The following is a 17129-nucleotide window of genomic DNA, read 5'->3' as shown; positions in this document are numbered from 1 at the left end:
GCACTGGCGTCCTATAGGTATGGCTGTCAATGGGCCGGGTCTGGGGTTGGTCTCGGCCTAATTTTGCACTGTTTCGGGCTGGGCCATCTGCCGGGGCTATTCAAAATTTTGATTTTGAAACGCCCGAGCCCCGCCCATTGACACCCCTGCCTATAGCATTGTAAATGTTCCATTGTTCTCCATAGTATTATAAATTAATAGTGCTCCTAATTGCATCGGCTGACTTGGATAACCCATTCTGTCAATTTAAACTGTTCATTTAGTCCAGATCACATTTTGTTGGAATAAATACAATAATCTTAAAAATCGGATGATCCGATCCCTCTTTAACTTTGCCTCATTTTCCACAGCCATCCATTTTGGAAGCCATGAATAGGCAAGTTACAATTTCCTAACAAGAGTGATTCTTTGGAGTCATAAGCAATCCATGAGACACTAACAAATAGATGGTTCAAATTGTTAATTGGAGCTACTTCTACATATATCATCTTGGCCATATCGTTCACATTTACCAAATTGCCTGATAGCCAATGAAATGTGTGCTGAACTCAAAACAGTCTAGATCAATGATGGACCGTCTAAGTGTCCCCATGCAAATATATAAACTTTCAAGGACTTAAACCAACATAAAAAAGTTTGATAAATAATTTTATTAAACTGATTCAAATATTCATAGACAAATATATCTTCTTTCATCTCTAAGATATATAACTACTGCTATAAATATAGCTTGTTGGTTGAGGACATTGTCATGTATAGACATTTCAACTTTTCCCAAAGGTTTTTAATTTTTTTGTAGAAATTTTCATTTATGACATTATAAAGCACATCATCCACACATTATGACAATAACCTTCAAGTCTAACTATTTTCACATGTCATCGGTTAATGACGTATTCTTTTATATTCCCTTCAACATGATGTGGAAGCCTGGCTGAATAAGTAGATCAGGTGCATTTATTTACAATAGGTTAAAATTATTCTTCTGATCAATTTTTTTCACTTCGAACTTTGCATTTAATTTTTTCGTAATCATTACAAACTTTTAATAGACACCAGATTGCTAATCAAAAGTGTATAAACCCAAAGACCACAAATCAAATAAAATTGAACCAAAGCTTTGGTGTCAATTGTTGCGAAAAAACTCTCATATGTTTGACGGAATCAACGTAAAACCTCTAAAAAATATATCCAAAAGGCTAAACCAAAAGGCAAGTGACAAGAGGCACAATGAATTACATGCCTTAGCAATATGCCCACGTCCTACAGTAGCAGCATGTAGTTTTCTTCATCACTAGAGTAAGAAAAAACAATAACACAAGACTTACATCTTCATCCTACTCTTTCACTACACAAGCAATCTCTCACCCAAAATTTTATAAGATGATATACTTTCTCTTTACATAGGTTTTTTTTATTTAAAATAGACAATACGCACAAGAGATAGCTTTGCATAAAACCTAGGGAAACTAGGCTGCACCTTGCTTTTAAGTACCTCGTATATAACCGTACCTGACTAAGAGAGAACATCTCAACGTCTCCTACTAAGAGACATCATCATCTCAACGCCCTCCACAGTGTCCTCCCTCTCTTTAGGTCGGGCTAATTGTGCCCAATCCATATTCCCCATAAATCACAGCGAAAAGACAATCTTAACTTGTCCATCCTGGCCATGAGATTGATGAAGCCCCCACCATAGTCGGATCATCTGGACCGTCAGATAGTTGGGGTGATATTTGAACCACTTGTAATGTGGGCCCAACCAGTCTGCTGATCCAGACCATCAGATGATAAGGAAATGAAGTGTGCCATTTTGTAGTTTAATATCAACCATCATAGAATATAAGTGAAGATAAAAGAAGTATATTTTGGTCATTTAAATGAATTTTGACTAAGTTAATAGAAGAAATTATAATTCAAATCCTAGGGTATGCATGTAATTATACCATAAGTCTTTGACACTAATTTTCCCTTTATTTTTCCATGCATATCTGGTGCGCAGCAATCGTAGCCTGAAGACAGATAGATTGCTTTAGGCGCAAGAGCATTCCAGTGGCATTCACCTGATAAAAGGTCTGGATTTAGGAAGAAAGTATCATTACTCGTAGCAGTGGACCACCAACACGAATCATAGTGACCCGGCAGTTGGGTGATGCAAACCTTGATTCTTTTTACATGAATACAGAAATGCTCATAACGGTATTTCTGTAACCTTTATGAGCCTGCAAGAATACAAACTAGAATCCAACTTTGTCACATTCTCTACTCTTTTTAAGAAGAGAAGCGTCCAATGCAATACATAATACAAACAGAAAACATCTTATTGTATATACTAGAGAATTAGTATGATAAAAGAAATAAGTACTAAATTCAGGTGATGAGATGATACTCATAAGTATGACAACCCCTCTTACCGGATTCTGCAATTGACCAAAGAGGCAGAAAAACTCCCATCATCATGGACTGTCCGCAACTGTTGATCGCATCAACTTTCTCGTTTCATGATCTGAGAGAACTTGGCGATCCGAGTCCTCATTTGAATCAGTTAACACATCCCAATCTCTCCTCCTGGAGGCAGAGTGAATTGGGAGCCAACTGGATAGTCCATTGCTGGAGCAGGAATCCTTCTGTTGCCAGCGGGAAACATCAAGAGCAAGAAATATGATACCGATGATAGCCACCACAACACCCACCACACCTACAATTACTGGAGTCCAATTCACTGAATTCCTGGATTGTGATGATTTGTTAACCAGTTTCGGCTTCACTGGCGGATCCAGAGGGAGAACAAGATTAGGCCCACCAAGGTTGAGATCAGGGTCGTTCAATTTAAAGATCTCTATGCCGTTTAAGATTGAATCGAAATACTGTGTCCCGGATCCTATATTCGGATGGAGCTCAACCCACAGTTCCTGGGACGTGTCTTGACCAATCATCACAACATAATCTTTGTAGACTGGGACCCCATTGGTGTTGGTCCCTCCCCAAGCAATCACATCAGCCTCTGTTTCAGCAGTCTGATTGCGGATGAAGATCTTAAACACCCGTTGATTCACCTTGTATATAATTGATTTGATCTCACAGAAATGAAGCCTCACCAGGTAACGAAAACCAGCATCAACCGGAAAAATCCATGTCAGGTTGTAGTTCCGGTTAATGTTTGGGTCAGGACCCATTGACCGTGTGGTCGAGTAGACTTCCTGAGGTGCAGTGTAGGGAGGCACGTGAGCTGTGTATTCAAAGGTTTTTTTCAGATCCCATCCAGATGTCACACCATATCCAGCACCGTATATATATGGGGAGTCATCAAACCAGGCACGGAACAAGCCAGAATCCTCGACAGGTGAGATGTCTCGTCCACCCACATTAAGCCGGATGACTGTTTCAAGGGCAGTGTCATCCAAAACCCGGAACAGCTGAGGTGCCAGCCCCTCATCAAGGACGAGTCTGGCAGGTTGAGAGAAGATGTAGGGCATTGAGACAATCTCGATCCCATTCACAAAGGCATAGGCATTGGAAATGTTTGGAGATGGAGTAAAGGTTAAGTTTAAGAATTCATCTACTGTGTTAACAGAGAATTCACGTGTGAGATAATCAAAATTCAGGGCTTTTGCATTGATGTAGGAGCTGAAATTGCGGAGGAGAGTATAATGACCAGTACTGACGGAGAAGATGGCATTAGACGCATCAAAACTGCTGTAATTTGCTGGGTAGAAGTAGAGGCGAATGAATTTCCAGCCAGGGCTGATGGGGAAGATGTAGGTGTACTGGTTATGAAATATACGAGCAGTCATGTAAGGAACCTGAGGCACAGAGTTCTGGGAATTGGCTTTGAAGGTAATTGTGTTTTGAGAGGGTGTGAATTTTGACCCGACATCACCTGTCCAGCTGCGGCCATCATTATCTTTTGCTTGAGAACATTCCCCGCAGTTCAGGAGGATTATCTCAGGAGGATCGTAATCAGGCGGAGAAGTTTTACTGGTAGCCCCTGAGGTTAGCTGGAGGAAGAAACAGAAGCATAGAAACATGGAGATGCGTCGGAGATTATTTTCATTCACCTCATTCATAGTGCTGAATCACAAGGGACAGAGAAGAGGGAAAAACAGATTTACAAGGGATTGATTGTCTGTTTGAAGACCCAACAAATGATTTCTTTTTCTTTTTTTCTTTTTTTCTTTTTTTTTTTCTTTTTTTAATTTTATTTTTACAAGAAGTGAACGGTTTCAGCTCAAATAATCACAGATGAAGGAGATAACGCTCAAATACACGGATCAGATGCTTGATTAGAAACCCCCAAAATCCAGCAATTCAAGTGAGACAAAGCTCACTTAAAACTGAAACCATATATCAGAACACTGAATTTTCTGAAGATCATCCCAAGGACATTGGATTCCAATTGAGCTTGTTTTTCTACCAGAAACACAACCCGAAAATCCTAAAATCAACCAAACAAGCAAAGAAATCAGGTAATATATGTCAGCCCCATCTGAAACGAGATAATACAGAAAATCAGCAAGAGAAAAGCAGAACACATAGAATCATTCGGGTCTGGGATATTCAACAACCGAAATAGGGTTTTAGCCAAAAAGGTCAAAAACCATATGCCAATATCTAGTCTAAAGGTCTCTCAAATACGCTAAAAACCCGCAAAAAAAATAAAAATAAATAAATAAATAAATAAATAATAAATAAAATAAAATAAAAAAATAAAAAAAATCAGTAAAGCAGCAACATGAGATTAGATTTCACAGCAGAAAAATCGAGATTTCAGTCTCAAATCCTGCAATCTGAAGCTTTTTATTCGAAAGCTCGAACTTTAAATCCTACAAACAGAAATTTCAGTTTAAAACCTCTCGAATCATGCAAATGAGAGAGGAAAGAAGAGAGATTGAATTCCAGTGCGAGATTCCAACGAAAGTTGGACAGAACAGGCCCGAATTCCAACCGATCAAAAAGATCACGAAAAAAGCTGATTTTGAGCTCGGAAACGGGAAAAAGAACTACCGGACAGATGAGATTTCAATCTATTTTCTTATATGCGAGAGCTTTTCCAGCTCGAAAACAGCAAAAAGGGAAAAGAGGAGAGAAGAAATAACAAAACCTGAAATTGTTGAAAATCGGATTCGTTTGGTTTTCGAGAGGGCTTTGATTGAGCAAGAGAAAAGCGACGACCAAACGCAGTCCGCTGGCTTCCTCTCGTATTTTCGGTATCAAGTACTTGCATTTTCGATATGAAAAAAAAAATAAAATACCCTTCTAAGTTGACTAGTATCGTTTCTCAAGGACGCGGATTGCTTAATGACGCTACCAGCAGCGACCCGCTACTGGAAGGTGCTCTGTGGGGGCCATCGTGATGTATGTGTTTTATGCACGCCGTTCATCCATTTTATCAGCTTATCTTAGTGCATGAGCCCAAAAATGAGAGAGATCAAAATCTCAGGTGGACTACATCACAGAAATCATTGAATGCCCATCATTAAAAACTAATTAAGGCAAAAAACAGTTGTGGATCAAGATTTTTTTTTTTTTTCTTTCATTCTTTCGTTTATTTACATACACTCACACCCCCACATGCACGCACTCACACCACATTTGATATCTGTGTTTTCCTTCTTTCAGGACTTTGTGACCTAATCAGCAATTTGAATGGCAAATAAACATTACAGTGAGTTACGGAAAGTTTTTAATTTTTGGCGTTCAGTCAGCACTGTTTTCCTGTAGAGTGGTCCACCTTAGATTTGGATCTGCCTCATGATCCAAAATGGATGGACGGCCTGGATAAAACACATACACCATTGTGGGCCTACATATCACCATTCAGTAGTTAGTAGTTAGGTAGCCACTGACAGTGTTAGTACGCAGTCCAGGTACGTTCGAAATACGTACAAGTGGGGCCCACCGTTCCGAGATCCAAACTATTATCTGATGGAAACCACCGTGGAAACAGGAATCGGGAAACAGATGGTTTAAAAAGACAAAAGTACAACAATTTCCACATTCAGGCAAGGATGGATGGTCAGGATCCTCCAATCCGAATCCTTATAGCACCAGCATCCACACCTGGCTTGAAAATCAGGCTCTTCCACACATCTTCAAGTGGGCCAGACTATCCAACACTACAAGAAAAGAGGGCTTTAGCCTCAGTTCAAAACGGTGGATAAAAAGGTTAAAAATAGAGGAAATCAAGATTGGAACCTCCATGGCTAAAGGCTTTAGCCTCACGCAAACGATGCTTAAAATGCTTTTATAGCTTTAATTTTTCAAGTGAAGTTAAAAGAACATTTTTAGCTTCAATTGCCTTGAAATGAGGCTAAATCAAAATTTTACCTTACAAGTTAAATTTATTTTTAACTTCAATTCTCAACAACTGAGGCAAAGGCCTTTAGCCATGGGAGTTGTAGTCTTAGTTTGGCTAACTGAGGCTAAAGATGGATTTGGCCTCTATTAGCATCAACTGAGGATAAATTCAATTTTTAACCTCAGCTCTCAACAATTGAAGGTAAATCATTCATTTTAATCAATTTATAAACCTATGCATAATCATTCATTTATTCAATCAAATATAATCATTCATTTTAAGTTCAGAGACTGATTAAGCTCATGCTTCAGCTCTGTTTAAATTTTCCTAAGAAATTTAACTTCTTTGACAAGAACTTTAACATCCGCTTTTGATTTCATTTCCTGCTCTTCTTGATGTTTTTGCGGGTTCTTAAGTTCTTCTCTTGCAACATCCAATTCAGCAATAGCTCCCTCTCATGAATGGCAGACACTTTTGCCAACTCCGAACGAATCTTTTCATCCTGAAATAGATCATCATATTCATGGGATCATAATGAATAGAAAGGATTTAAGAGATCATTTCACGAAGGAATAGATGGTAAAAAGGAACTTGTCAAAATAATGAAATAGTCATAAGAATTACAAAAAAGGAACTTGTTCGAACTTAAGCTTTGACTCCATCTCCAAATACTTCCTACAAAGTTCTTTAATATCCCACTGCATTTGAGTAACTCTTTCCCTTTCAATTAAGATGACTTGTTGCAGATTGTCTTTACTTTTTTGCTTAGTACTTTCAAGTTTCACATCCAAATCTTTCACTTGGGTAGGCATGTTACCATTTACAATGGTTTTATAAACACAGTAATAACCATGTAAAAGTGTTTGAATGACATGGCAAGGAGTCTTGGAATCCAATGGATAGTATATGTAAAGTTTTAATTAATTACAAGGCCTAGATTCAAGACAGGGAACACAAGAACTCCAGGGTATCTACGACCACAATCGACCCATTATGATATCAAATCATGTGGTTCTCCTTAACCCCTACTTCTAATAGCCGAAGCTGATGGGTGCTCGATTCGCACAAAGAGAGATTGAATTTCTTATTACCAAAGAAATTTCAAGAAGACTATCCCAAACTGTGGATGTCTACTTTAAACATGATTCTCAATTTTAGCTATCTAACTCGTCTTTTTCTTCAATGCTGCAGATGAGTTGGATTGGACTAGAAAGAAATGTGATTAAAATTCTAGGTATAACTCCTTGCCACAAACACTAGGAAATTTCATCAATTTCTGTTATTTCTTCTTGATTAAACAAAATGATCGTAATTCAATCTACTTTGCATCCAAACACTACAACAATATAACATTATTCATTAACCAAATCGAAAGTCTGGTTTACAAACAAAATTGAAAGTAGTTAAAAAAAAAACCAAATACTTGAACTTATTGTTTACGACAAACACAAACAGAAGGGAATCAAACATGTACCTAGACTTGCCAATCTTTATACCTTATGCAATCATAAGCTTCCATCATCTAGGCGTTAAGAACACTAATGCCTGTGGTGGATCCGACAATATGTGAAAATCACCTAATTGGTGCATCCTACAAGCTGGGAGAAATTCAAGGATCTCTGAATTCCTGTCTACATCATGGCTATGAAACATGGCAGGTAATAGGCTTTTTCTAAGACGGATTGACTTCGCCCATATGTCAGTTTGTAGAGATGATGTGTAATGGTGAATTCATGAACAAGGAGGTTAATGATTCGTGGGATTGCTGTAAGTGTTATGGTTTCTAGCTCCTATAATTGTCAAATTTTGTAGTGCCAAAACATCTCTTGGAATCTGTGTCTTGTGTAGCTCTTCTACATAATGAAGTCTGTGCATCTCTCAATAACAAGGGTCTTTAGTTCACAAATTTCAAAGGCAAGATTACTTGTTCATGTTCATGTACAACATCAATTGTGAATTCAAGCTTTAACGTTAGTCAATTTCAAGCTTTAAGTGACTCAATTTTAAGCTCCAAGTGACTCAAGTTCAAGCTTCATCCTATGACAAGATCTCAAGCTTCGTGAACTTCAAAAAACGACTATCAACTGAAGAAAAAGAAGTTTCAATGTTCATACATCATGTATAAGGTATGAATGACCCTAGATTGACCATAAGGTAGGTCATTTTGAATACATAATTCAATTAGATCATTTTATAAGTGAATAGACTGTTTCTCGACTAGCCTTGGACTTTGTTCGACCAGTCCAAGCATTGGCTCGACCAGTCCAAGAAATTCCTCGACCAGTCCTAAGTCTGTTATAAATTTTTAAAATTTTTTGTTAAGCCTCGACCAGTCCTGGAGATTGCTCGACCGATCATGTGAATAGTGCTCGACTTGTTCTCGACTAGTCCTGCAGCCTCGACTCAAAGTCCAGCAACTAAATCAGGTTCCACACGACCAGTCGTGGATAGGTCACGACCAGTCATGGAGGTCCCTCGACCGGTCGTGCATAGCTTACGACCAGTCATGGAACGGCTTTATCTTATCACGCTCAAATTTTCAAAAATCTGTTAGTCCTATGACCAGTCGTGGTGTCCTCAGGACCAGTCGTGAAGGTGATTTCTTCACTTATAAATAGAGCACGAATTTCAGAGTTTCATATCGAATTCAAGATAAATCAATACGTCACTCTGAGAGATAAGTTAGTCATCTTTTTAAGCTATATTGTGCTCATTTAATATTCTCTTAATTTAGCTTTGTTATATTTGATTTTGTATTCTATATTCCATTCATATTTGAAGAAGGGATTGAGAATTGCCCTTTTCTTGGAATCAAAATCAAATAGAGCTAGCCCAACTTGATTTAATTTAAAATCAATTTAGAACCTAGAACCATTTCGTAAGTGAGTTTGGACATTGAACTTTTACTCCGATTTGGTTCTTCCGGGCGCATCAAAAAGAGAATATCCAGGTATTTTACATTATTGTAAATTTCTGTTTTGGTTTTTAAAATTGTGCCAGAAATCTCTGTTTTGGTTTGTCTGAGGTGATCCAAAAAACTCAGAGTGTGGTGTTTTTGAATTGTCTAAGCCCACTTAAAAGACACAATTGTGAGGGTTTTAGGTGAACCTGGAAAAACCTATTTTCATAGTGAACGCTAATATCCACTGTGTGAGGATATTAGGAGTGGAGTAGTTGTGTGGCTATTTTTCTAAATAGTTGGTGTACACACAAGCAAACCACTATAATTTCTAGTCTTATGGATTGATTATTTATTTCTTTTTGTGGATGGTTGTAATTTCCTTTTTTGTATTGTGGAGAATGTTGTAATTTCTTTTATGCAAGTGTGGAGAATGTTGTAATAGCGTAGATTTCTTTCCTTGCTATTTATTTCTTTATTCCTCTGTATCAGTTTGAGTTTTTGATACACAAACCGTTCTAGTAAGGTTGTCCTGCCATAAACCCTTGGTTTTTATGGTGTAAGGTTGTCCTTAGAACAACATCTGTATCAACCTCTCAATACTCGTTCATTTAAGTTTGTCTTTAAATTCAACATAGTGGGATTGTCTATTGCTATCTGTATTTAATTTATTTAAATTTTGCTGTTATTTTTTAATTTGGCATAGTCCTATTCACCCCCCCTCTAGGATATATAGCCCGGCCTTTTCAAGTGTTATCAGAGCCTAATAGCTCGCTTTTAATTATTCTATTTGGATTTATTTCCTGAGCTAATCGATCTGAGTTATTTGAGATGTCAAAGTTTGATAGTCTTTCAGTCACTAAGCCTCCACCTTTTGATGGCTCCAATTATGCCTATTGGAAAGCCAGAATGAGGATTTTCTTAAAATCCATGGATGAGAGCATGTGGCAAGCCATAGTGACTGAATGGGCCCCTCTTACCACTAAAGTAACTGGTATTGATGGATCCAAATCTATGAAAGTCACACCTTACTTTTCTTGGACCACACTTCAGAAAAATGAGAGTAGTGCCAATCCAAAGGCTTTAAATGCCATAACTTGCACACTATTACCGGATGAATTCAAAAAACTTATATCCTATGATACTACAAAGCAAGCCTGGGATATTTTAGAAATGACACACGAGGGAACAACAATTGTCAAGAAATCTAAAGTCCAAATCCTCACAACCAAATTTGAGGAAATACGTTTGGAGGAAAGTGAAACGTTCATGGACTTTTATACTAGATTAAATGACATTGTCAACTCTATGTAGGGTCTCGGTGATAAAATCCCAGAAAGTAAAGTTTGTGCAAAGATACTACGCTTACTACCTGGACGGTTCAATTCAAAGGTAACTGTGATCTAGGAACTTCGTGATACGGATAATATGAGGGTAGAAGAATTGGTTGGGTCTTTACAAACCTATGAGTTAACCTTTAAAGCTCCTAAAGGTAAATCTATCGCTCTTAAATCTTCTAAATGTATTTATCAAGAAAATAGTAATTCTGATTTAAAAAATTCTGAAGATAATTTGGCCCTTTTAGCTAAAAAGTTTTATAAGATTTTCAAAAGTAAAAAAAGAGGTTGATTTTCAAAATTTTAATAATAACAAAAGATCTAAATCTAAAACTTGGAAATCGTTAAAACATAGTCAATGTTACAACTGCCATGAATATGGGTATTTAGCGAACAAGTGTCCTAAAAAGGATAAACTTAAAAAGAAAGGTATGTTGGTTACTTGGGATGAATCTTCTGGCACTAAAGCCTCTTCTGAATCAGAAGATTCTGAAACCAAGTCGGGCAATGAAGTTAAAACCCTTATGACTCTAGCTAAGTTTACTTTTTTAGATCACGATGATTTAACTAGTGAAGAAAATCTGAATAGTGATCATGAAAATGAAGAAGATCTTCAAGATGCTTATAATGCCCTATACAAGGAAAGTTGTAAAATTTTCGTAAAACTAAAACTTCAGAAGGAAAAGTTTTTGAAACTTAAAGAAAATTTTGATACTCTTGTTTTAGAAAAATCTCACATCTCAGATTGTTTTGAAAAAACTGAATGCGATTTAGATTTCAAAACCTCTCTTATTAAAAATCTAAAATCTGAAAATAAAAAACTAAAACTTGAAGTCTCTTCACTTTTGAGTTTAAAGGATACATGGAGGTATGCCCAAGGTGATCCTAAATTAGAAAAACTATTATCCGGATCCGAAAAATGTGGTGACCGATCCGGTTTGGGCCACGACAAAAATATTCCTCCTAAATATAAGAATAATACTAAAAATGTGAAAGAAGAGTCTTCAAACTCAAAAGGGAAAAGTTCAAATCAAAATTATTCTAAAAATGTTAAAACTTTTCAATCTTTAAAACCTATAAGCAACCATATCAACTATAAAAATTAGAATCGTAATCCTTTAGCTGAGAAAATTGTTGATTTACTTAAGGAGCTCTTAAAATCTAACAAAAAGGGTCGGTCTTATATCAACTATAAACACAAGAAGGCCAACTATACTCCTAAACCCAAAACTGTAATGAAATGGGTTCCTAAGGTTACTTACTTGGTTGCCCACACTGCTTTCAAAGCTTCAAGTCATTCAAAGTGGTACCTAGACAGTGGAAGCTCTAGGCATATGACTGGTGACAAAGGTTTGTTCACCAATCTTAAAGACATGACTGACGGTTTAGTCACATTTGATGATGGTAGCAACTACAGGATTATTGGCCAAGGTACGGTTCAACTTTCTAACCTCTCTTTATTTGAGAATGTTTTATATGTAGAAGGTTTAAAACACAACTTATTAAGCATTTCTCAAATATGCGATAAAAATCATAGCGTAAAATTTTCTAACCTAGGGTGTGAAATTTTAAATGAAAACAGTTCTGTAATATTAACTAGTCGCAGAACTTCTGAAAACTGCTATATTGTAAGTGACTCTAGTTCATCTAATTTATCGTGTTACATGGTCCATACCGATGAGACCGAGTTATGGTATAAATGTCTTGGACATGTACACTATCGTAACTTGTATAAATTGAGCAAATGAGAGTTAGTAAGAGGCCTACCCAAAATATAAAAAATAGATAAAATATGTGGCGAATGCCAGATTGGCAAGCAAACTAGGAGTTCTCACAAAAAAGTGGACTCTAATGCCACATCTAAACTGCTCGAACTCCTCCATATGGATCTTATTGGACCAACTAGAATGGAGAGTCGAGGTGGCAAAAAGTATATTCTGGTAATCGTTGATGACTTTACCAGATATACTTGGGTAGTCTTCTTAAGAGACAAATCAGAAACTCTTGATGAAGTTAAAAGGGTACTTAGACGTATCCAAACTGAGAGACTCAAGTGTGTAAGATTCGTAGTGATCATGGATCAGAATTTGAGAATAGCAGTTTTGAGAAGTTTTGCAATGATCAGGGAATATCACATGAATTCTCTGCACCTAAAACACCATAACAAAATGGTATAGTAGAAAGAAAAAATAGAGTGCTTCAAGAAATGACTAATGTAATGTTAAATAGTAGGAAGCTCCCTAAAAATCTTTGGGCCGAAGCCGTAAATACTATGTGTTATATAATTAACCGCATTTATTCTAGAAAATCAAATAGTAAAACGGCTTATGAAATGTGGTTTGATAAGAATCCTACTGTCAAATACTTTCGGGTTTTTTATAGTAAGTGCTATATTTTGCGTAACCGAGAAAATCTGGATAAGTTTGACACCAAAAGTGATGAATGGATATTTTTAGGGTATGATCTAAATAGTCAAGCATATCGGGTTCTTAATAAGAGGACCGGTGTTATTCAAGAGTCTATTAATGTGGTCATTGATGATCACTTGAATACACCTGTCTCAAGTTTAGAAAATGATAAAGTACTTCTCTTTGATAAACTAGATACTTCATCAAGTCAAAATAACTCTGAACTAAGGACTGTTAAAGATCACCCTACTAATTAGATTCTTGAAAACCCTCTCACTGGTGTGCGCACTCATAAATAATTAGAAGATATGTGTAATTACGTGTGCTTTATATACCAGATAGAACCGGCTAACGTAAAAGAAGCTCTTACTGATGAAAACTAGATAGTTGTGATGCAGGAAGAGCTTAATCAATTTGTTAGAAACGATGTTTGGTACTTAGTTCCTACACCAAAAGATAAACATATTATCAAAACTAAGTGGATTTTCAAAAATAAGTCTGATGAACTTGGTAATATAATTCGAAATAAGGCTAGACTGGTTGTACAAGGGTACACTCAAATTGAAGGCATCGATTATGATGAAACCTTTGCCCCAGTAGCTCATATTGAATCAATTAGACTATTTATATTTATTGATTGCTTTAGAAAGTTCAAAATTTATCAAATGAATGTAAAGAGTACTTTTTTAAATGGCGATTTGCATGAAGAAGTGTATGTTGAACAATCAATGGGTTTTGAAGACCCTAAGAATACTGACCATGTCTATCGTGTAAAAAAGACTCTCTATGGTTTAAAACAAGCTCCCAGGGCATGGTATGAAAAATTGACTAAGTTTTTACTAAGTCATAACTTTATAATGGGAAGTGTTGATAAGACTCTGTTTGTAAAGAAACATAATGATCACATTTTAATAGTAGAAATTTATATTGATGATATTATTTATGGATCTACCTATGCTAACATGACTGTTGAGTTTGCAGATCTTATGAAATCTAAGTTCGAAATGAGCATGGTTGGGGAATTGGATTATTTCCTAGGATTGTAAGTTAAACAACAACCTAATGGTTTCTTTATTTCTCAAACCAAATATGCTCTGAACTTAGTTAAAAAGTTTAGATATGAGAATGGGAAAACTTTTGATACTCCTATAAGTACTACTTTAAAACTCTCAAAGGACTCTACAAGTAAGAGTGTGAATCTTAAATTATGTCGCAGTATGATAGGTAGTTTATTGTATTTAACTGCAAGCCGACCTGATATTGAATTTAGCGTAGGAATTTGCGCTAGATATCAATCTGACCCTAAAGAGTCACATTTAACTGCTGTTAAGCGGATTATGCCATGTCACAATACAGTTAATCTGGGTCTTTAGTATCCACATGATACTAGTGTTCAATTAGCTGGTTACTCTGATGCTGATTGGGTTGGTAACATTGATGATAAGAAATCAACCAGTGATGGTTGTTTCTATGTTGGAAACTGTTTAGTTTCTTGGCAGAGTAAGAAACAAAGTTTTATATCGCTCTCTACCGCTGAGGCTGAATACATTGCAGTAGGTAATGCATGCACTCAGCTTGTATGGATGAAAAGAATGTTAAGCGATTACGATATTACATAGGACTTTATGGTTTTATGTTGTGATAATTTCAGTGCAATTAATATATCTAAAAATCTAATCCAGCATTCACGAACCAAGCACATTGACATTAGATATCACTACATTCGTGATTTAGTGGAAGAAAAGACAATTTCTTTGGAATATATTTCGACTGAAACTCAACTTGCTGACATATTCACAAAACCGCTCAACAAAAGTAAGCTTTGTAAATTAAAGTTTGATTTTGGTATGTATAATTTGAATTAATTATTCATGCATTTTTGTATTATAAGGTATATACTTGTTAGTTTGAATGTTTAAATTTTAAATTTTCAAGAAAATTGCACATTTTTAGCTGTGCACGACTAGTTGAGTACATACTTGACCAGTCGTGGCATGACCGGTCGAGCATGTACTCGACCAGTCGTGTAGCGCGGGCTGGTACTTAATTTGGGGCAAAATCCCTCTTTTCTTCATTTGGGCTTCTTCTCCAACGAGTCCTCTCACAACTGGTCGAATCCATCTCCATAGTTCTTCAAGGTTAGTGCTTTATTTCCATTTTCCTTATATATTCAAGTTCATATCACTTCTTTTTCATCTTTGGAGTGATTTATTTCTTATTTCATTGAGGTTTTTGGAGTTTTCTTCTACAAAATCTGATTTTGAGAAAACTCACTCTACTTCTTTTGCAACATTTTGATTTCTTGATTTCCTAGTTGCAAATGGAAGGTAGAGGTAAAAAGAAAACTACTCGTGATCCTTCAACATCTAGATCGACACCTATCACAAAGCGCCACCTTCAGTCACCCGAAGATGATCCCTCCTATGTGCAGGATTTAAGGTTGTGCAATGTTATAGTTGAACGACCTGTTCATGTTGAACATCTTGCTCCATTTGAAATCCTTCCTCTTCTCCAATCTGTAGGATGGGTTAACATTCTACATTGGGGTGGGTCGGCATACTGGTCTATTACGCAAGCTATGTATGCATGTATTTTAATTTTTCAACTGAAAATTTAACTTTTATTATAGCAACTAGAGAAGGTCTATTTGAAATAGACCGACATCTGATTTCTGCCCTAATGGACATACCTATCAATGATGAAGGTATTCCAATTAGCACTCTAATAGCTAAACCATCTGAATCAGAAAAACGTATGCTTACTAGAGCATTGTGCAATATAGATGTGCAATGGAGTCAAAATGGGAATGCGCTTGCTTCAAAGTATTTGTTACCCAGATACAGGGTCCTTTATAGGATATTTATTTCAAATCATTATCCACGTTCTCGTAACAAAACCGAACTCATCTCTTTCATGGTTCAGATTCTGCATTCCATCATCTCTGGTACATCTGTATGTCTTCCTTCTTTAATCTGTCATTCCATCATACAATTCTGTCTCCATCCTGGACACAGTGATATCCCTTTTGCATATCTTATGATTGTGTTGGCCACCTATATGTTAGTGGCTATGCCTGTTGGAGAGACTCCCATTCAACACTTTATTTTCAACAACTCCAATATTAACAAAATGAATCAAGGTTGGCTGTAAGCCAGGTCAATGTGGGTGTTGGTGGAGCTGAAGCAGTAAACGAAGAAGAAGGCGATTTACCTACAGATGACATTAACATGGAAAATATCTTTAATGAGATTGAATCAAATTCTGAGGCTGACCTTGATTATTAGCCTTCTGATTTTGCTGAGAGGTTGAATACTCTTGAGGAACAGGTGGCTCAGATTCCTATAACCCAGGATTCGTAATTTACTTATATGCGTAAATATATGAGGCGTATTAATAAAGGTTTACATCAAATTGATCCATCTATTCCTGCTCCTTCTTCAGGATCTGATTAGTTTTTTTATTTTTATTTTTATTTTATTTTATTTTTTTTAAATCTTGGTTTGTAATAACTTTAATGCTTCTTGGATTTCTTTTGTCCTATGAGGTTATACTTGACTTAACATGGTAATACTTGGTTGAACTTGGTTACTTATGTTTGAATATAACTTGCTTATTGATTTCATATGTTGACTATCTTGATCATTTATTTCTTAATACTATTCTTATTCTTCCTTCTTTATATAATTCTACTTCTATTTCTTGATTCCTTCCTTTGTTATATTGTGACAAAAAGGGGGAGAATTTTGGCATGCTTAATATATGGTGATTGTGGTATATTGGTATATGGCATGTGGATTGTATATGGAATGTGGATTTTGAATGAGTTGATTATGAATGATTCTATTTTGGTGAGAAGGGGAGTTGAGTAAGGGGGAGTATTGTTAGAAATCAGGTTGTAACTGGTTTCTTTTTATAACTGATGCAAATTGATAACTGGTGCATGATTCTTTGTACGTATAATGCTTATGTTTGTATGGAGTGTGTTTTGTCACAAATTTGATAAAAGGAGAGATTGGAAGTGTTATGGTTTTTAGCTCCTATAATTGTCAAATTTTGTAGTGCCAAAACATTTCTTGGAATCTGTGTCTTATGTAGCTCTTCTACATAATGAAGTCTGTGCATCTCTTAAGGACAAGAGTCTTTAGTTTAAAAACTTCAAAGGCAAGATTACTTGTTCATTTTCATGT

The 17129-nt window shown here is 36.2% G+C and overlaps 1 protein-coding gene across 2 annotated transcripts; it reads right to left on the bottom strand.

Annotated features, from left to right (window-relative positions):
• Positions 1 to 2238: 2238 nt before the first annotated feature.
• LOC131223896 (receptor-like protein kinase FERONIA) lies at positions 2239 to 5239 on the bottom strand. Of its 2 annotated transcripts, XM_058219460.1 has the most exons (3): positions 5102 to 5239; positions 4209 to 4435; positions 2239 to 4174 (listed from the first exon to the last, which is right to left on the bottom strand). In XM_058219460.1, the coding sequence occupies exon 3, from the start codon at positions 4065 to 4067 to the stop codon at positions 2457 to 2459; it is 1611 nt and encodes a 536-aa protein (XP_058075443.1). In that variant the 5' UTR covers positions 4068 to 4174; positions 4209 to 4435; positions 5102 to 5239; the 3' UTR covers positions 2239 to 2456. The 2 variants fall into 2 exon arrangements, with proteins under 2 accessions (XP_058075443.1, XP_058075442.1); XM_058219459.1 differs by having other exon boundaries at positions 2239 to 4435.
• Positions 5240 to 17129: the final 11890 nt, after the last annotated feature.

This window comes from Magnolia sinica, chromosome 13 (genome assembly GCF_029962835.1).
Source record: "Magnolia sinica isolate HGM2019 chromosome 13, MsV1, whole genome shotgun sequence".
Lineage (NCBI taxonomy): Eukaryota > Viridiplantae > Streptophyta > Magnoliopsida > Magnoliales > Magnoliaceae > Magnolia > Magnolia sinica.
This window is presented reverse-complemented; position numbering and strand designations above follow the sequence as displayed.